Raw genomic sequence first — 21,477 nt, 5'->3', positions numbered from 1 at the left:
TCAGATGGAGGGAGGGGGAGATACGTGTTGCAACATCTTACTCTGAGGAGGCTTGGCTTAAATTGACCTGGATTAGTTAGATTTGAATTTGGACCAAAGTCTATGCAGACTTATTCATTTATTCAACATTGACAACAACAGACCATAAAGAAATAATCTCTGCTCTTATGGAGCTTACAATTGAGTGGGAGGTAAAAATCATTAAAAAAGCAATTACATTTTGGATGTGATGAAGGAAATATTTGCTATAGTAGAAACACATGGTGGGGGCATCTGACCCGATGCACAGGAGTTTCCTGGAAGAAGAAACATCTGTAGGGCAAGTCTAAGTAAAGAGCAAGACTTACAAGGTGGAGATGGGGAAAGGAGTGGGGGATATCCCAGGTAGAGTGAATAAAATATTCCAAGACTAGGTGGGAGAGAAGAACAGAAAGGAGTTTGTTTTGCGGAGCGCAGAAAGTGAGGATTAGGGTAATCAGGCTATAAAATGTCTTGTGAGCCATGGCAATGACTTTGAACTTTATCTTCAATCAGGTAGAGCCACAGAAGGATTTTTGGCCCAGACATGGTAATCAGATTTTTGTGCTTTAGGAAGTCATTCTCAGTAGTGTAGAAAGTAGATCACAAGGAGCAAGCTAGAAGCAGAGGGGGATCAGTTAGGACATAGTGCTGTAAATCCTAAAGATAAAAATTCTTCAACAATGAAATAAATATATACCATTTTCTTCCTAAAGGCATTTTGGGATGATACAACAAATCTCAAAGAAACAAATGTTTACGGTATAGGAACCTCAATCCAAATATTTATTTTTCAATAATACCAGCATATATATAGCTTCTGAAATCAGATCAGTTATTGGCTATTGAGAAAACAGGTAGTTGAAAATTGGAAATTTGAGTAGTAGTTGTTTCATTTATTCAACAAACATGAATGTTAGAACAATTAAAATTTGTGCTCCATTATTTCATCTAAAGAACAGTTTGGGTTCAATAATTGTGTGTCAAGAGAAATATGGGAAAAAGAACTACACCTTTTAATTTATAGAAAGCTCAGGATGAGTTTTCAGTGGCTAATTGTGGGCTGTGTAATCCAATCAGAGGTGTTGAGTTTAAGAGCTCAGTAGAGACTGTGTTGGTCAGATCTCATCTGAAGAATTGTACTCAGTCATGGATGCTAGAAGTAAGAGAGGTATTTACTAAATGGTGCATGCAGCCAGCATGAAGAGGGACTCCATGTATTTTATGACAAATGGCTGATAGAATTTGAGGATCGCATTAGTTAGGACTGGGTATGGCTGTGGGTAACAAAAACTCCAAAATAACAGAGGATGAAACAAAACAAGTTTATATTCTCATGTAACATCATTCCAGTACTCCATTTCTCACAACACACTCCAGCCATGATGAAGAGCTGCACCCTCCGCCTTCCCACTCCTCCCAGCCCCACCCTTGCAGCCTGAGTTCATGGTTTCCTCTGCCTAAAATGCCCCTTTGCCAGTATCTCCACGTGGTATCTGAGGAAAGCCTTTGCTAACTCCTGCCCACCAGCACGCCAGTAGGAGTTTGGCCCTCCACACAGCACCTGCTTCCCCCATTTCTTCTGGCACATTCTCCTTTCTACTTTGTATTATGGCTGTTAGGACCCATCTCCCTTCCCAGAGGTTGGGGCTAATGTCTTAGCCACTTCTGTATTGTTCATAGTTCCTGGAAGAGCACCTTGCACATAGTAGGTATTCATGTATTAGTGAAGAGGGACCTGACCTGAGCTCTCAGAAGACAGGTGGGATTTAGAGGTGAAAAGGAGGAAAGAAAAGGAATTGAAGAAAGAGGCTGAAGCAAATTTCCAAATTACTCTTTGCACAAATCGTCAGAATCAAAAGAGAAGGGATCTGTGACTTGGTTTGAAGGAAGTCAAAAGATTAACAAGCAGTTAAATGCTTGAAAACACGCAATTATTACTTGCTTCAAAGGCCAATTCCCTTATCTTGAAAAAGCTTCATCCTCTAAGTCATCCTCATGTAACCTGTTGTGACTTAGCTGATATTTTAGATTAAAGGGACAACATTTTAATTTTTAATGTCTCTCAAAACGGGGTCTGGCAGGCAGCCATTTTGTTGGAGATCCATGAGAATTTTTTCCTTGAAAAACATTTCAAATAAGGTTTGGAAATTCTTCATTTACATCTCAGAGCTAGCTGGGCCCAAAGTTGCTGAAAAGAGTGGATCTCACAGAGTTCTGAAAAGCGTCCCTTCCTCTCCCTCCTTTAGAGCCAGACAAGATACAAAACCTGCATTGCCGCCCTCAGAACTCCACGGCCATTGCCTGTTCATGGAGCCCTCCTGATTCCGACTTTGATGGGTATAGCATTGAATGCCGGAAAATGGATACCCAAGAAGTTGAATTTTCCAGAAAGCTGGAGAAAGAAAAATCTGTGTTCAGTATCATGATGCTCGTGCCCCATAAGAGGTACCTGGTTTCCATCAAGGTGCAGTCAGCTGGCATGACCAGTGAGGTGGTTGAAGACAGCACGATCACAATGATAGACCGTAAGTGTCCCTGGGGCTGTGGGCCGAGGGAGCACCTTTCTCTGCATCCGTCACTACTACTCCCTTGCACACAGTTCACTTCCACATTAGCGAGTCTTCTTACAACTTGGAGAAGAGGACCTAAAAGGCTCCAGGAAATGGAAACATCCTGGCAGCAAACAAGTTAAATGATCTTAAAGTACCTGAATGAGTTAGTATTTAAATGCATCACTTTGCCTGATGTAGTTAGAGGTATAATGGAGCTTTTAAGCAGTTTGATGCTACAACTTCAGGAAATCCTGCTGAGGAGCTGCCTCTTTCATTCTGTTTAATGTGCCACGGGCAGATCACTTCCTCTGCCTGCTTCCTTTCAGAAGAGGAGGAGGTTTTCTTGATAACAAGCTTTAAACACACACACAGTCTGACATAGGTGAGTGGAGACCCATATTTCACTGACTTGTTTGTACGCAAAAGCAGCGTTGTGACTCCTCTTGCTTCCTTCTCCACCGTTCTCGCAGGCCCCCCTCCTCCACCTCCACATATTCGAGTGAATAAAAAGGATGTGCTAATTGGCAAATCTTCCATCAACTTTACCTTCAACTGCAGCTGGTTCAGTGATGCCAACGGAGCTGTGAAATACTTCACAGTGGTAGTGAGAGAGGCGGACGGTAAGTGGTCATGAATCGTGTGCTGGGAGACACGGGATTACTGCGGCCCAAAGGCCACCGTGAAGGCTTTTCCTGTGGCAAGTTCTAAAGAGCAGAAAACTTACTTTTTATATCATTCTGCTCTCTCTCTCTGCTGGATGTAGGAAGATATAACAAAAAGCTGTTCAGTGGCTCTTTCAGGACTAAAGCCTATAATTCACTGGGTTTAATTATTAAACAGGTGGATAATAATAAAAGCAAGCACACCAAGAATACAAGTAGCCACCATTTATTGAGCCCTTACTATGTTCCAGGCATCACTGGAAGTGCACTGCACATATAGACTCACTCAGTCTTCCTCACTACTTATTCAACACTGTTCGCTACTCTTTTGTTCTGCCATTAAGCAGCAGTATGCCTTCAGTTCTCTTTCCCTTCCCTGTCTCAAAAACTTCAGTGACCACACACTTCCAAACCACCCTTCAGTTCACAAAAATACTCAAGAACTTTAAAGAGGGAGAAGATGGTCATGAGAAGAATTCCTCCTGTGCACACTGAATTTTCAAAAGTGTATTTCATTTTGTAGTCTGCTAAGTCACTCAAGGTCTACCTGATTCGTGTGGACCACGAGGTAATAGTTATAACACCATGCCCCACAACCACTGAGGATGAGCTGTAGAGCTTGTATATCAGCATTTGCCAAACCTCCAGCAGGAGAGTTCTATTTGCCACAAGGTCTTATGCAATACTTCCCCCAAATAGATGTTTATGTCTGTAGTGGCGTTAATATATTTTACAGGTCTTACATTTTAAAATTGTTTAAGGTGCTGCACACGAGGTTTTTAAGCATCTCCGACTAGCTTAACCCATTTGTGGGCACTGGGAAACTGAGCCTGACAAATGCTGGAGCAATTCCTAAGCTAAATAGTATTTTAACCTCACTGGGTATCTAATAGTCATTGTGCTTTGACATTTGATTTAATTGTACTAAAGTTGGCCTTGCATAATTAACTAAATAATTTCAAGAGTCAGTGGTATGCATCCCAGATTAATTTACATCTCATAATCGGAGAAAAACTGGTGAACTATGGAGAGACTTTAGATTTAAGTAGACTGCAATGAAGATCATGTTTTACTGCATAAATATAAGACTATGACCAAAAAGAAGTCACACCCTTTTGCTCTCCAGCCAGACATCTCAAGTACTGCTGTCCTTGGAGACGGATTGTGCTCCCCAGTGATCTAAGTAACAATCAGTCTCACATAAATGTCATTTATAGCATATACATTCAACCTAAGGGTAACATTTCTTTTCAACTACTTCCAACAAGATAATATTTCCAAGACCCACTTGTTTTGAGCACATTTTATTAAGCAAGAATCCAGGATGTGATGAACCCCCACAGAACCACTCCTTGAGGTTTGTTGTAAATGGTATCCAATCTCTATAATATTTATCTTCCTAATTAAGCTTTCCTCCAGACAACATCAAAACGGTTTCCAGTGCCAAAATACACAGCAGGCTGGGTGGACAGGGTAAGAGTTCTGGGAAGTGTTCTGCACAAGGGGACAAATTCCAGCCAGGATTAAACTGTGCTCAAGATAACACAGAGCTATACACGGAGCAATTGTCAGACCGGGTGTGGCACGTGGAACACGCCTGTGGGGCAACCGCTCTGGCCTCAGAGTTGATTTCTCTTATCTTTTCCCGACTTCCTAGGTCACGGGGATTTCCTTATTAGCTCAGCTACAATGGCTATTGGCAAGGTGGAGAGCTAATTGAGTGGGTTGACTCTCACTATTGGGAATGTCCGACTCTGGAGTTATATAGCCCATTATCTTCTGCTGCAGTCAGCTACCCTCACGCATACACATTTTATTTCCTAGAGGAATGATGGGTGCATGCATTTATACAATTTTGTATGTATACATTTTATTTACTTTAAATTTGTATTTATTTTAGACGAAGTGAACTGAAATTAATTGTATTGGGAGAATTTCACCACATCCTTCAGGATCACAGGCTCTGTGCTCTGCATATGACCAGAGATTGTGGGTGGGGAGGTAGACTTGTAAACCTAGTTAGAAATCACTGAAGTCACCAGAAGGCAGTCCTTACCTACAGGTTTTCTCCCTGCAGGCAGTGATGAGCTGAAGCCAGAGCAACAGCACCCTCTGCCCTCCTACCTGGAATACCAGCACAATGCCTCCATCCGAGTGTATCAGACCGATTACTTTGCCAGCAGGTGTGCTGAAAGTCCTGACAGCAACTCCAAGAGTTTTAATATTAAGCTTGGGGCAGAGATGGAGAGCCTAGGAGGAAAATGTGATCCCGAGCAGCAAAAATTTTGTGACGGACCACTGAAGCCACGCACCACCTACAGGTTAGATGTGCTTCCCTCATTCTGCTAGCAGGGGACACACTGCATTACTGGGCGCTCAGCTCTGAGTATCTGATGCACATGAGCTCCTGCAGATTAATAACCAACATTTATAGGAGTGCTCTACATTTTATGGGGTCATTTATAAAAGTCACATTCCTGCCTCCATGCACAGGAAATGTGTAAAGGCCTTCAGCCTTGTGCAAAAGTTCCACTTCATTATGTGAAGAATCGAGGACTCTTAATAGATTGTTCTTTCTCCGAAATCTTCTTTAGTATGAATCAGACAATTTATTTACCATGTTCATGATTGTGAAAATGTCCAAATAGAAAGACTGAGTTGAGGGAAACCCAAGAAATAGGCAGTTTTGACTTCCACTTTTAGTTAGGACTGGGATTGTACTTAGTTATTTACCTTCTAAGGCATAAAAGATGGATGTGCTCTTCGGTCCAGACAGAACTCTTGGAGGGGAGGGGCCCGGCATGAGTGCGAGCACCCATTCCTCCCGCTAAGCTGGCAGATGAAAAGGAGCAGCTGTCCGGCTTGGCCCTGAAGGCCCTGCTCCAGCCAGCAGGCCCTTCCAGCTGGAGGAACTGGTGCTGCCCCCGGGTTGCACTGTGCTCCCTACAGCAGGTTAAGCAGACATACTCAGCCTTCCAAACCAGGTCCTCAGGAGGTGGAGAACGCGACTGCTGTCTTGGTTATGAGTTGGCAGAGCTGATATCCAGCCACTGTCATAGCCATTCAGGTTCTCTGCAGGTCGTTGTCCAATCTGGCTGGGCAGTGCCTGGTTCTTGTTGGTTCTTACATATTTTGAGTCTCAGCAGACACTTTTCCACTAGCTCCAAAAGGAGACAGTGCCATGGCATCACACCAGAGAGCTGTGTCAGCCCCTCCCTCGCATCAGCAAAGGCAGCCTGGCGATTTTCCTAAAACAGAGGAGTCACTTTGCACAGGAGCCCTGCATACCCACCCCTGTCCAGGACTCACAGAAATGCTCTTGCTACCCTGGCCAAGGATGGTACCTCTAGAATAAACACACACAAACTTATTAGTGATGTTTACTTCAGGAAGGGGCCATATGGGTCTGCCTGATGCTGAGAGATCTCAGAGCAGAAATCAGAAGACTGGAACCCTTCAGTTCCTAACAGAAAAAGGACAACAAGGAAAAGTGAGCAAAAACTTCCCGAGGGCTCCTTTCTCTTTATGAGTTGGGAAGTGGGGACTGTTTGGTTTGCTTGTTTGCTCTCTGCCACCTGTCTCGGGGCACACAAGTTCTGCCCACCCAGCTGCCAAGGTCCTCGGGAGAGCCCCGCATCTGAGATCCAGCGCTGCCTCATAGACAGCATTTCTGGTCTCTGATCCATACTTTCCTCATCTTTGAAACATCACAGGACTGCTCTGAGGAGTAATGCAGGTGATGATCGAACCATGTCCTGTCCCTTCCAGGTGAAGGTCCTCCAGTGGTTCCCTCCCTTTCCCTTCCAGGAGCGAGTGAAGATTCCAGAATGGGACACACAAAACCCTCACCCTCACCCTCCTGCCTGCCCCTCCAGCTTTGTCTTCCACCATTTGCCCCTAGTAAACCCTGCCCTTTCGCTACACCACTCTCCTCAGAGCTCCCTGGAATGTGACAGGACTCTGAGACCTCGTAGCCTTGCATGTGCTTTCCACTCTATCTGGGATGCCCTCCACTCTCCTCTCTGGCTGGTAAGTTCCTTTGTACACTCCAAGAGCTGGCTCAGCCCTCAGAGCTCCATGCCATGCCTGTCATCCCATGGCTCGGCACTGGGGCTCTCAGCTCCATTTCCACAGCACCCTGTCCCTACATGCCTCAAATCCTCCATTTACCAGTGGCTTTTACCCCTTTGCTTAATTACCTACCCTCTTCACTAGACTACAAGAGCTCACAGTTAACAGGGGAGGCAGACATGACATTGCAAGCACGTGGCACAAAAGAGGCGCCCACTAAATGTTTGTGAAAAAATTAAAGAAGGAACCAAGAAGCTCTATGAAGTTTCACATTCTTATTATACCTGATTCAGCTTATGCCAAACTGTTTGTTTTCTAGAACACAGCTTCCTATATCTCTCCACATTTGGTTCAGTCCTGTAAAAAGTATGCCAGGCAGATAATGCTTGATAAGAGGAGACATAGCCTTTCAAAGCACTCGGGAGAACCACATAAGTGGCCTCCTGGGTGGTGGCAACTGAACCCTGGCTCCATGCAGTCAAAATTCTGCTTGTCTCAAGATGAAATTCACCCCTGTGATCCTCAGTGCTGCCAGGCATCTTTCCCAGAGAGAATAGGTAGACAGGAAAGAACATGGAAAAAGAAAAATTAGGATTGAAGAGAAATGGGAAATGCTAGTGTTAGCAGTTTGTAAGTTATTGTATCAATGAATGTAATTTGTTCCCATTCATCACTGGGTTGCTATTATCTGGGGGTATAATTAGCATTCTTCCATATGGGAAGAGAAAGGACAGATAATGAAGGTGAGGGGCAGTTTGGAAGGTAGAAAAGTGCTGATCTGGTTTTGTTTCTATTCTAAACAGAATAACAATGTGACCATGATCAGGTACGTTAGCTTCTCTCGGCCTCATTTTCCTCAATGAAAGAAATTGAACCACACGATCTTTAACTTTGTGCATGGAATTTTGGTTCTGGACACAGTTAAAGTTGAAATGATTACTATCATGTATATGTTCATTAAAATAATTTTATTGATATGTGGACATAAAAGACATGTCTATTAAAAATAAGCAGAAATATTGAAGGACCTAAAGGGTAAATAAATTCCGTTAAAGTTCAAAAAGCTTCTTGAAAGAGGTGTCATTTTACCAAAGCCTTAAAAAGTAGGGAAGGATTTGAAAATACGGAGATAAGGACAGGAGGAGATTCAAGGTAGAGGGAACATTGGGAGTCAAAGTGCAGTGGCCAAAATACACAGATTGATAGAGAAGAGCCAGTAGTCCAGTTTCACATGGGAGTAGGTGTATGCAAAGGCATAGGAGGGGAGACAAGCCCAGGGAGACAGGAAAAGACAGGATCCCTACGGGTACTAAGTGCCAGGAAATGTGGTTGTGCTGTCCGTTTGGGGGAAGAGTTTTAAGGGCAGGGTTCCTGTTGACCCTCTAATGTTAAGTCTAGCCTATACTTGGTCATGATTTCCTCCTGGGTTGCTAAAGGTTCTTACTTCTCTGGATATATTTTGTATTTTGCATTTGCACTTGTGAATCCCAGCATTACAGAGCCAGACCATGTCAAGGTTGTTGTAATACAATGTTTTTATTTTACAGTTGTGGAAAATGAGGCATAATGACCTCTAGGGACCATTTAGCCAATCAGTGACAGAGCCACAGCTAGACCCTAGGTTCTCTACTTCTTAGCCTGGACACTTTTAACCATCCCTCTTAACAGAAGTCATTGCTACTAAGCCAAAATTAAGCCAAGAAAAAATAAGAGAAAGAGCTCTTCATTAGGTCTTAGAAAATAGAGTGTGGTTTTCTTTCACCAGCTTTCTCTGATTTTGAATAAGACATGGACTCTCTCCAAGTTTCAGGTTCTAAAACTCTGAAGTAATATGATAGGTTTCCACATTATATCAGAGATGTTAGAGATGATCAAATAGAATCATGTTTGTTAAAATTCTTCCACACGTATAAATCTCTATACAAATATAAGAAACTCTTTTCAACAGAGACTCCTTTCAAATTCCAAAAGTATGTACAATACATAATGAACACACAACTCCTCACCTTCCCACTTAAGACATGGTGACTGCTTATTACCCTTTGGGGATATCTCACAATATTTCCATCAGCAGTCTGTTATTCCTGGAGGTATAACTTTTGACTTGAAAAGTATCTTTTAGAGATGGAAATTGTAGGTGTGGTTGATCAATATCCTCTTGTTCATTTTACAAGATCACACCTGGGCATGAGTTAGAAGGAGGGGGCAAAAGGTCAGAACAATTTGCCTTTGCCTGATACTTACTTCATCATTATTACAGGACATGATCAGGATACTTTTGGGTTAAACAAATCTATTTTTTTTGATAAAGGAAAAAGGAGACATCCATTCACTTTCATAGGATTTAAATTAACACTAAAAAAGTTTCCCCATACAAACCTAGCCTGTTACTCTATCAGTAAACCTACAGTCTAAGAATCTTCAAAATAGAAAGAACTCAAGAGGTAGCCCAAGCCAATCTTTAACTTAGTACAGTAATGCCCTCCTATAGCTTCCCTGAAATCTGGTTCTCCTCCAGCCTCTGCTTAACCCCCCTCAATGACTGGGAGCTCACCTCCCATGCAGTAGCTCCTACTCTAGTTAGAAAGTGACTGTGTTCGTAAACTACACCTCCCTGTGACTTCAGCCTACTGAGTTTGTTCTACCTGCAAGGAGAAAAATAATGATGTCTGTTTCCTCTTCTACTTGGCAGACTTCTTAAATCCAGAATCAACCATCATGATCCTCTGAGTCTTCTCTGTCACTATCCTGGTCAGTCACTTCAAATGATCTCTAATGTTTTCTAAGATGCCACCAGAAACTGAATGCAGCCCTCCAGACTAAGCCTGACTCACCCAGAGAATGTGAGACTTAGGTCCTATGATGGGACAATAGGCTTTTCATCAGGGCTGAGGTTACAACTGTTTAAGTAGCTTCATCTTGCTTGCTTATGGAATGTAGGGCCCATTGATCTCCAGGCACCATCCCACATGGACACATGTACAGCCACCCCAGCAGCTCTCCTGCCCAGGTTGACTGGGATAACTCCAGATGTCTACTGCAGAGTCCAAATCAGTGTCTCGCTGTTACTCTAGATCCCATACAGCCCAAGCAAAGCTCATCCTCTCCCCCTAGTCTAGCTTCCCATTTCTACCAGTGATGCCACTGTTCTCTCAAATGACCTGAGCTCAAATCTTAGAGCCATCCTTGATTTCTCTCTTCTCCGCTTCAGGTTAGGCCCTATCTGGTCCCTCCTCTCGGTGCCTTTTGCACTGTACTTCCCTGTGCTTGGAATGCAGATGTGTCTCTGTCCCTCACTTTCCTCATATTTCTGTGCAAATGTCCTCTTATCAAGGAGACCTGCATTGACCACACTGAATAAAGCAGTCTTCATGCCCCGTCCTCATTGCTTCCATCTCCTTGATTCTGATCTTTTCTTTTCCATAGTACACATCATCATCTGGCACATTAACTCTGTGTTTATGTTGTCTGATTTCTTACACTAGAAATGTAACCTCTGGGCTGTTTTGTTCCTTGCAGTATCCCCAGCTCCTAGAAGAGGGACCAGTACATAGAAGGGGCTCAATAAATATTTGAGTGATGAAAGAATGAATGCATGAACCCAGGTCTATCTGATTCCACAATTAGTACCCTGTCCTGCATACATATTGACCAGGTGCCCACCCTGTTTCTCCTTGAACACATTTTCTAGTGAGCCCTATAGTGCTCAGCCACTAACGTGCACTCAAATAAATTGGTTGCTTTTCAGAATCAGCATTCGGGCTTTTACACAGCTGTTCGATGAGAACCTGAAGGAATTCACAAAGCCTCTCTATTCAGACACATTTTTCTCTTTGCCTATCACCACTGAGTCAGGTAAGCCTAACTTTTCCATCTACCCACATAGTCTGCCAACTGCCATGTCACTCACAAGGGCCTCTACTGGGGAGATCAGTGACTTGGCAGGTGGTGGGGGGAACATTTATTTTCACTTGTAATTTAATCTTTATGTGGTCATGGATTGATATGGATTAGAGGAATTGCACAACTTTTGTAGAAGAATGGATTGAAAGGGGATTAATCTCAAAAAGAAGGGAGAAGTACCAGATTTTTTTTATATATTAAAAATCAATTTTTAAAAAAGTAGTGGGTAAAAAACATTCAAATCAAGAGTCTGCACAGGCTAAAACATAAGTACAAAAGGCTTTCAGTTTACATAGGAATGTATACATGCATATACATAGAAATGCATGGGAAAAAAAGACTAGAAGAAAAAGCACCAAAATATTAACACTGAAAGTCTCAAAGTAGTGGGATTATAGGTAATTCTTTTGCCTTTGCTTATTATTTGACACTTTTACACTATAAATAATTTTAACACACTTTGCATAAATTTATGAAACTTCTCTGGCGTTTTAAAAACAAAGCCTGAGTAATAATAATAGCTAATATTTACTGCCACCTTCTCTGAGGGCATACAGAGAAGCATTATACATAGAATAATGTATCCAATCCTCACTACAACCTTTCGAGGTAGATATTATTATCATCCACATTTTAAAGGTGAGGACCTGGAACACCAAGAGGTTAAGTAACTTGCCCAAAGTAGTAGAGCTGGTATTCTGGTACTTTCTGCCTGAGCCCTTAACCTCTGCACTATACTGCCTTGGAATATTTCCATCATACTGCAGATATCATTGTTTTTCAGTACATGGTTCCTTGATACAATTATCTGCCTGAACCTTTCCCTGTAGCCAGTGTTCTACAATGCTTGTTCTCAGGAAGTTCTTCTTCATAGCTAAAAGTTTTTCATGCTGCATGATGAAAGATGACTCAGCCTCACTAACACTCCCAACTATTTATACCAAATATAGGGATAATCTCCCACTTCCCAAACCAAAAAGGGATCAGAACACAGTTAGAAGGTTTTAGATGTTTGTTTATAATTCAATGTTAAGGAAGGGTTTTGTAAATATAGTTCTTTCCTTTTCGAAATACTGTTATGCAACAAAAATTATATGTAGCCCAATAAAGGAAGATACTAAACTTACATTCAAAAAAGAATATTAACCACATTAAAAGAAAATGATTGTGTTGATTTGATGAGTCTTATAAAGTGACATTGAATAAGCAAACCCAAGGGCTTAAAATGAAACTCCAAAAATGGATTACTCCACAGACCTAAATGTAAGATCTAAAACAATAGAACTTTTAAAAGAAAACAGAGTAGTAAATCTTTGTGACCTTGGATTAGGAAATGGTTTCCTAGATAGGACATGAAAAATACAAGCCAACAAAAGAAAAAAAATAGATAAATGGGACTTAATCAAAATTAAAAACTTGGGATAAAGAGAGTGAAAAGACAATCTACAGAGTAGAAGAAACTATTTGAAAATCTCATATCTGCTAAGAGTCTAGCACCCAGTGTATGTAAAGACCTCTTACCTTATAACTTAGTAATAAAAAGACAAAAACAAAGGGTATGAATAGGCATTTTGCCAAAGAAAATATACATATGTCCACTGGGCACATGAAAAAAGCTCAAACCATTATTCCTCAGGGAAATGCAAATCAAAAGTGCAACAGGGCACCACTTTACTCCCACTGGAATGGCTATAATCAAAAAGATAATAACAAGCGTTAGCAAGGATATGGAGAAACTGGAACCTCCATGCATTGCTTGTGAGAATGTGAAATGGTGTAGCTGCTTTGGAAAATGGTTTTGCAGTTCCTCAAAATGTTAAGCCTATAGTGAACTATCTAACTCAGCAATTCCACTCCTAATTATAAACCCAAGAGAAATGAAAATGTATGTATATCCACACAAAAACTTGTTCACAGATGTTTATAGCAGCATTATTCATAATAACCAAAAATAGAGCTAACTCAAATGTCTGTCAGTGGATAAACAAAATGCGATCTATCCATATGATGGACTATTATTCAGACATATAAGGGAATGAAATACACACTACACCATGGATGAACCTTGAAAACATTATGCTGAGTGAAAGAAGCCAATCACAAAGCTCACATATTTACAGTTCAGTTTTTATGAAATGCCCAAAATAAGCAAATCTTTGAAGACAGGAAGTTCATTAGTGATTTCCAGGGGCTGGAGGCAGGTAAGAATGGAGAAAGACTGGGAGAAGGTATGGGGTTTCTTCCGAGGGTGATGAAAAGGTTACAAAATTAAATGTAGTGTTTGCAAAACTCTGTGACCATGCTAAAAATCATTGAATTAAACTATTTAAATTGGTGTATTACAGGATATGTGAATTATATTTCAATAGAGCTATTTTTAAAATGAGCTACTCTTACCTATTCACAAACTCCCAGTGGCAGTATCACACCAGATAATAAAAAGGAAGTTTTGTTAAAATAACTCAGAAATTCACTGAATGTCCTAGAGTCCCGATGCCCTGTCTTGTTTCATACAAGCGAGACACCATTTGTATCTTGGTGGCAAACTGCTGGCCTTTATCTCAAGTGCCCTAAGCTTTACATGCAACCACAAATGAGTCCAAAATTCTTCTCTAAGCTGAACACTATTAACTTCAGAACTATAATGACCGAGCTAGCATTACAGGGTAGTAGCCGGCATTCCGTCTTCCGGGCTGCATACTCCTGGCCTTTAGATAGTAAATGCCTCCGTGTGGGCACTGTGTAAATTCTTCTGTAATAAGCTTCCTGGGAGACAGGGTTGCGGTAGATCTCCTCTTGGTCCTTTAGCACAGATTTCCCTACCTGGGTCTGTTATTTCTATCTGGACTCTTGTAGAGCCTTTGTTTGGAGTTATTGAAGGAGTGAGTGCTGGTCTGTTCTTAATCGGCATGCTCGTGGCCGTGGCTGCCTTGTTCATCTGCAGACAGAAAGTGAGGTGAGTACAAGGATCCCTTTGGTGACTGGGCCCACAGCTTTAAAGATACACCTGGCAATGCCATTTAGCCCAAAAAGCAAGAACGGAAAATAATTTCACCAGGTTGAATACCTTTTGTTTCTCAAGAAAAACACAGAAGTGAAACCCCAAAACCATGATTCATTTTTTTCAGCCTTTCTACATACCACTGACAAGTTTTGCCCCGATCAAATGACTGAGGGGCCGGCTGCAGTTTCATGTGAATGTGAAATAACTCCTTTTGGACAGGGAAAAAAAACAAAAGTTTTTGTGTGATTCGGTCTCCTCATAAAGACAGATGTCTGCAAATCATTTGCCCAAGTGCTTTTCTGAAATACGCTGAAAAGTGTGGTTGACATCAACATTTTGTGGCTTATAATGCATGCTAATTTAAGAATGGACCAGAAAGAACCAAAGAGCCTATGGCCCGTGCCAGGCCCTCTTCTCCTAGGGAATTTGTTTTATCTGGCGCACAGTCATTTCTTGCATCTGAGGTTTACTGTTTTTTCTTTTAAGGAAAGTTTTATTGAGAGTGTGGGAAGTGATGATGACCTGTAGCCAAAAATCAGAAAACACATCTTCAGCTATTGCAGAGATCTGTTTCTGAGTGGGAAAAAAAGCTATTTCTTCTTTAGGTTCTTCCTCCCTCTTCCCTCCCTCAAAGAGAGGTTGGCTGAGTGTAAATCTAAATGATGCTGAAAAATCCCTATCCGCACAAACACACACAGCCTTACCATAAATGGAAAAATTTAGTTACATCAAGTCTCATCATCAGAATGTAAATCCTCTCCTTTGTTTCAGCCACGGCCGAGAAAGGCCCTCTGCCCGCCTGAGTATTCGCCGGGATCGACCGTTATCTGTCCACTTGAACCTGGGCCAAAAAGGGTGAGCCACCACTTTTTCCTTCACATAATTTATTGCAAGATGAGCCGACGGTAATATGTGACAGGTGCTGTAACAAGGTCTTCCTTTTTCTTTTGGCTTCCCTTCGCAGTAACCGGAAGACTTCTTGGTAAGAGAGAGATAACTCATTAATTACTATATTACCTGCTTTTGAAAATACAACTTAGGCTGGCCGTGACATTTTCTCTTTTCTTCAGTAACTCTTTTCTTCCTATTGTATTTTTTACTCTAGCCCCATAAAAGTAAATCAGTTTGAAGGGCACTTCATGAAGCTGCAGGCTGACTCCAACTACCTTCTCTCCAAGGAATATGAGGTACATCTTGGACTCCATGATGATTCCCTCAGCACCGCTAGTCCTTAGAATCTCCCTCCCAGCCTTCCCTGTGGATTCACAGATTGACTGGGCTCAGGAGTTAGGGTGATGCTTAGGATCCCAGCCATAAACTCTTTTACACCTGAATCAATACCCTGGACGATATACGCCCTAGTTTCGGAGGCCAGTTCTATCTCCAGAATAGCACAGCAAAGAACATACTACCTAGATCAGGTGGTAAGGCAGAAAGAGCAAAGCTCAGGTGCAAGCCTGATGCTGTCGGTTATTTAACCTGGTCTTTTGCTTGACTAGGAGACAGCGTGGTTTGGTGAAAAGTGCCCAGCTTTGCCCCCTGTGACCTGGGGCAAGTTAGGTATCCTGTCTGAGCATCCTCTGCAAACTGGAGGTTAGAATACCTTCTGCAGGGTGTCGTGGGGGTCAGCGCTAATGTACAAGGCAGTCCATAAACAGCTAGTGTAACATATTCTTACATTACTGTGTATCTCAAGAACTGTATGATTTGCTGTACTCTGTTTCATATCCTCCACTTGCAAACTTTTTTGACCTCATAGGACTTAAAAGATGTGGGTCGAAACCAATCATGTGACATTGCACTCTTGCCGGAGAACAGAGGGAAAAATCGTTACAACAATATATTGCCCTGTGAGTTTTATGTCAAAATTTGTAATAGTCTTCTTTTAGCCATTTCTTCTCTTTTCTGGGAATAAAATGGGGCTAAAGTATATGGTATAGCTGGATATGGAAGATCTGAGGCTCTGAGTGTCTTTAAAAAAGAATGACTTGTATGTTATTACACTTCCCTCCAAAGGAATAACAACCAGTTTAAATTCTGGTGATGAGAGGCCTCTTCTGCCATTGACATTTCACTGTGTGGTCCTACTGCTTCTCCTAGGAGGCCTGAGCACAGTAACAGGTTAACAGCAAGGGCCAGCCTGGGTTTATTTAAGTCTCTAGTTAGCAATTATTATATATTCGTTTATTAGCCTTACCCTATTAGGTGAGCAATAGAAGGTAGTTTTTCTGGATTAAATTCACGCCAGCAGTGAGGAGTTGCTGGCCCCTGCATCAGACAAATGTCAGTGTTACGAAGGCAGAAACACAGAGGGGGCTTCAAAGAACATTTGACTTGTTTGTTTGTCTGTGTTTATGGGCCACCTATGCAACTTGGGGTGACTTAGTTATCCTGTCTGAGCCTCATCTGTAAAATGGAGATGAGAATATACCTCTCCTGTGGGACCATTGTGGGGTCAGAGCTGCTGCAGGTCAAATACCAAGCATCCAAGAAACTGTAGGAAGAATACCCGAGACTCAGTGTCAAAACTCCCTCAACCAACTCCCTTCCAGATGACGCCTCTCGAGTAAAGCTGTCCAGCGTAGATGATGAGCCGTGCTCCGACTACATCAACGCCAGCTACATTCCCGTGAGTGAGCCGCTAGCACCGCGGGCCCACATGACACCCTGGGGGTGGCCATGTAGAGATAGCCCTCCTCCTGTAAGCTCCTGCTCTTCTCAGGTCTGGAAACGTATAGGTGTCAGGAGACCACGTGTGATGCCCTAACACGCAGGACATCTAATTCAATCACTGCTAAAACCCATAATGAGCCCAGGAGGCAGTTGCAAATGTTGTTTTCTCTCCACAGTCTTCAGCCAAGAGCAGAGCTCCCTAAGGAGCAGGACTGCCACTGCTCAGGCCACCTAGCTAGGGAAAGTAACTTGGATTTTAAAAACCACAGACACAACTCAAAGGTTTTGTGAAAACTTTGGGCTCAGATTCTGGCTAGCATCTTGCCAACTTCCAACAGCACACAGCAGTGGAAAAAGCTTTAAGGTCAGACAGATCCAGGTTTGAATCCCATCTGTGCCCCTTGCTGACTATGTCACTTCTGCAAGCCTCCGTTTCCTTTTCCAAAAAGGAAAACCATCCATGCACTTGGTAAGCACTGTATAGTCAAGTGCTGACTCTAAGTCAAACACTGGTGTGTGTACAGGCATAGGGTGAGGTGGAATCCTGACCCTCAAGAACTCTGAGCAGGGTTGGGCATCAGAAATGACAAGGCGATACCATAGGAAACAGGCTAGAGCAGTGTGTCTCCAACTCTAACCTACATCCCCATGCAGGGGCCTTGTTAAAATGCTGATTATGATTCTGCAGGCTGGAGTAGGCCCTGGGTTTCTGCATGTCTAACAAGCTCTCAGCTGATCCCTCTGCTGCTGGTCTTAGGACCCTCTCTGAGTAGCAAGAGGCTAGGGGTTGCCATGGGAGCTTGAACATCATCCAGCTGAGACAAAGATACAGGAAGCCTCAGCAGAGCAGGCAACATACTGAGACTTTGAGAATAAACAAGGATTAGCCGGATGAGGGGCAGTGTTTGGGCTGGGAGTGGAGGGTGGCAGAGGTGACATAATGTAGACAACCTGAGGAGAGGCAAGGAGAGCAAAAAACTTCAACTTGGATCTGTAAGTAATTCTGCATTGCTGGAGTACAGAATAAGTGGGTGAAAATATCCTAGTTCACAGAGTTATGGTTAAGAGTAAGTAAGATCTGTGAAAGCTCTGACCCCTGGCATGTCACCAGATAGATGCTCACTTAGCAGTGGTTTCTCTTCCTTAAGTTTTCTTGCATGATATCTTTTACCAACATTTGAGTGTCACTTATCCAAATCACCACAACTCTTCAATGTGAAATAGGGAAAGAGCCTGACCAAAGTCAGTCCTTCAGACAGTCTGCACACACACACACTTCTAGATTATTGCCTGAGTCCTCCACTGCCCTTTAGAATAGATCCAGCCTAGTAAGTGGGATTTGGGTGTTTTAACAATAGTTATGTGTTCTGGCCTTTGTCCTTCCTGCTCCCAAGCCTTGACTCTTCTGTTAGTATCTTTTTCTCAAGTCAGGAGCCTGGCAAAGACCAGCATATCATCCAATCTGCAGAGCTAGCGTTTTCTTTATAGTTCTGAAGAGGCCCATTGTTTCTGACTCTCCATATTGTAAATCCATTGCAGGGCAACAGCTTCAGAAGAGAATACATCGCTACTCAGGGACCTCTTCCTGGCACCAAGGATGACTTCTGGAAAATGGCCTGGGAACAGAACGTCCACAACATTGTCATGGTGACCCAGTGTGTGGAGAAGGGCCGAGTGAGTGAACAGTCTCCCTGACTTCTGAGCTTTGCTTTCCTTCACCTGGATGGAATTCTATCCCACCGTCAAAAGTGAAACCCCCCCAAAAGCATAGGCAGCATGTGAGAACACTGTGAAGGAAGCCACTCGGTTATAGAAGGCTCTAGTAGGTGATGCCCAATTCTGGTTCTGGGTCTGCAGTTTCAGTCAAAGGTGTCGCCATTTGATCCCTGGGTTGTCAGGAGCGTCCATCCTTCTGTATATGGTGAGAGGGGCACCTTGCCAGAGTCACTGGCTTTGTTACTACTTTTAGGAGAGAACTGAATTTCAGGCTGTGTCTGCTCACAGGGAAAATAGATCTGGACAAATTAAACAAAGCTCTTGTACTCATAGCCTTCTGCTTTCCATGGTGACTTTGAGGATTAAAAGAGAGATGACATGAGAAGCACCCAGTACCTCTGGTCAATAAATATATGTTCATAATCCATTCTCTTGCCTTTCCACATGTAAATGTGAACTTAGCTAAATGTCCAACTGTCCAAAGATTACTTGGCACATGGCACATGGTCCGGGTTAGGACAGTGGTATTAAATGTAAACAGAACAGGGACAGGAAGACAGTGCCTGCCTCTGCCCAGCTAGATCTTTCTTCAGAAAGAGTCATTGCAAGACATGGTCTGTCTGCTAATGGAACTGAAATGCTGAGAGAACAACACAGGCCATGCGCCTGGGAGGTAGGTGAATCCAGAAGTCGGGCTTGCTCCTTGGGCTGTATCTCTGCTCATGCGCAGCAGCAGCCCCTTGGCAGCACGGGCCACCAGCAGGTTAGGCAGAGGCAATGAGGAGACTTTTAGCAGCTGATCCACAGTCACTCCTCAAGGAGACCTTCCAAGGAGGGAAAGTCCAAGTTCATAGAGGAATCAGTTTCCAGACTCCCTTTTGCTCTGTGTTCGTCTAGGTAAAGTGTGACCATTACTGGCCAGCAGACCAGGATTCCCTCTACTATGGGGACCTCATCCTGCAGATGCTCTCCGAATCTGTGCTGCCTGAGTGGACCATCCGGGAATTTAGGATATGCAGCGTAAGTCAGTTTGTTTGACTTCATCTGACAGCCCAACTTGGGGAGCTGAAAGACGCCTCTGGCCCCCGTCTCTGCTGGTTCCTCCCCTGTAGCCTCAGCCCACGGGAACTGCTGTACGGGCCCAGCCCTCACACAGGAAGCTCTGCCTTAGGCCCTCCTCTTATGACCCCCTCTGCTCTTACAGGAGGAGCAGCTGGATGCACACAGACTCATCCGCCACTTTCACTTTACTGTGTGGCCGGACCATGGCGTCCCAGAGACCACCCAGTCCCTGATCCAGTTCGTGAGGACTGTCAGGGACTACATCAACAGGACCCCTGGCGCTGGGCCCTCCGTGGTGCACTGCAGGTACCCAGCCATGTGGGGCCCATGAATGGCAGCCGGGAGTCTGAAACAGGGCATAAGCTCAGGGAATCTGGGGCATAGAGTATTTACTTGGCTGGGCCCACCAGCCTGCCTGGGCTCCGAGGATGCCAGGACACACTCATCTCCCTTCTGCCCAATCTCTCGCCTTTTCACAGGCCTCTTCTTTTCCATTTTCTCCACCTCCCACCTCTCTCTCACCCGCACTCTCCATCTCTCACTCTCCCTCTTGCTCTTTTTCCTACTGTACAAAATGCAGAGTCCTCGTGTGACTTCCAGGGTCTCCAGAATAGGGCCCCATGTCAGCCTCCCAATCCACATTCCCAGAAACTCACCTCCAACTCCTGCCAGAAAGGAGGCTGCACGTGCCTATTCTGGCCTCTTGCCATTCCTACTCCTGGGAATGGTCTCATATCTCTCTTGCACTCAGATAAGCCCTAGCTATCCTTCAGGATCCCTGCTCTAGACCTCCCTCCAGGTCAAGGAGCATTTGCCATCTCTAGCAACCAATTTTGCTCTTAACTTTCTCCCTCTTGACTTTTCTTTGCTTTAGACTATATGCCCATAAAATCAACCTTATAAGCAATCTCTCTCTGGGGAGCCTGGTATTTAGCTAATTAATGTTTGCAGCAACACTTTGATAGGCCTAACTGAATGGCACTAATAAATAAAGAGCAGGGAATTGCTACTGTAAGAGAAATGTCAAATGCACTTGTTTTCTCCCAATCAGCCCAGCACCCTAGGAGCCCTGCTTTTATGTGTCATCAGAAGCCTGATGCTTTGAATAGGAATGTGAGGCACTCCAGAGCTTCCTGCTTTCTGAAGAATGGCAGGCATTTTCACCCAGTACCACTGGAGAATTGTTCTTCTTTACCTTATAAATATGTGCACCAAAAATCCCCAGGTTATACAATCACTGGGGGAAGCAATTTGGCAATCGCGAGTGAAGTTGAAGGTATTCACACCCCGTCACCTAGTAGTTCTGCTTCTAGATGTCAACCCTAGAGAAATCCCCATGTGTGCAACATGGTTTTTAAAAAAACAAGCTGAAAGTGATACCACTGTTTATCAGTCAGGAATGGATTCATGATAGATGAAGTTGCAGTGGTTTATGACCTCTGAAGAATTGTTAAAAGAAATTAGATCTACATGCAACAACACGGATAAATCTCAGAACACAGTTTAAGTAGAAAAGTTGGCAAAATAATACATAAAACACACTACCATTTTAGTAAATTTTTGAAACCCATAATGTAAATCTATTATTTATGGATTCACATGTATGCAGGAGAAGCATAAAAACGGGCATGGAAATCATACACACCAAGTACAGAGCAGTACTCATTCCTGGCAGGGTGGAGGAAGGAAGGAGAAGGAGCTGGAAGGCCGGTGTGCTAGTTTATATTGCTTCGAGAGAGCACACTGAGAGAAAGAAGTGGCCCTATATTCTCCCCAACTTGGGAGGCAAAAGAAAGACTGTGCTCGAGTCTCT

The 21,477-nt window shown here is 43.3% G+C and overlaps 1 protein-coding gene across 4 annotated transcripts in view; it reads left to right on the top strand.

Annotated features, from left to right (window-relative positions):
* Positions 1-21,477, top strand: part of PTPRB (protein tyrosine phosphatase receptor type B) — a 122,908-nt gene that overhangs the window by 87,494 nt on the left and 13,937 nt on the right. For all 4 annotated transcript variants that reach the window (XM_036917636.2, XM_036917635.2, XM_036917634.2 and 1 more), the window contains 13 exons: positions 2,268-2,546; positions 3,044-3,193; positions 5,313-5,556; positions 11,055-11,161; positions 14,066-14,165; positions 14,985-15,068; positions 15,178-15,195; positions 15,319-15,400; positions 15,973-16,063; positions 16,766-16,842; positions 18,426-18,560; positions 19,500-19,622; positions 19,807-19,970. In XM_036917636.2, the coding sequence (XP_036773531.2) occupies positions 2,268-2,546; positions 3,044-3,193; positions 5,313-5,556; positions 11,055-11,161; positions 14,066-14,165; positions 14,985-15,068; positions 15,178-15,195; positions 15,319-15,400; positions 15,973-16,063; positions 16,766-16,842; positions 18,426-18,560; positions 19,500-19,622; positions 19,807-19,970 (1,654 nt within the window). The remainder of the gene's footprint in view (positions 1-2,267; positions 2,547-3,043; positions 3,194-5,312; positions 5,557-11,054; positions 11,162-14,065; positions 14,166-14,984; positions 15,069-15,177; positions 15,196-15,318; positions 15,401-15,972; positions 16,064-16,765; positions 16,843-18,425; positions 18,561-19,499; positions 19,623-19,806; positions 19,971-21,477) is intronic.

Source organism: Manis pentadactyla, chromosome 10 (assembly GCF_030020395.1).
Source record: "Manis pentadactyla isolate mManPen7 chromosome 10, mManPen7.hap1, whole genome shotgun sequence".
Classification (NCBI taxonomy): Eukaryota; Metazoa; Chordata; class Mammalia; order Pholidota; family Manidae; genus Manis; species Manis pentadactyla.
This window is presented reverse-complemented; position numbering and strand designations above follow the sequence as displayed.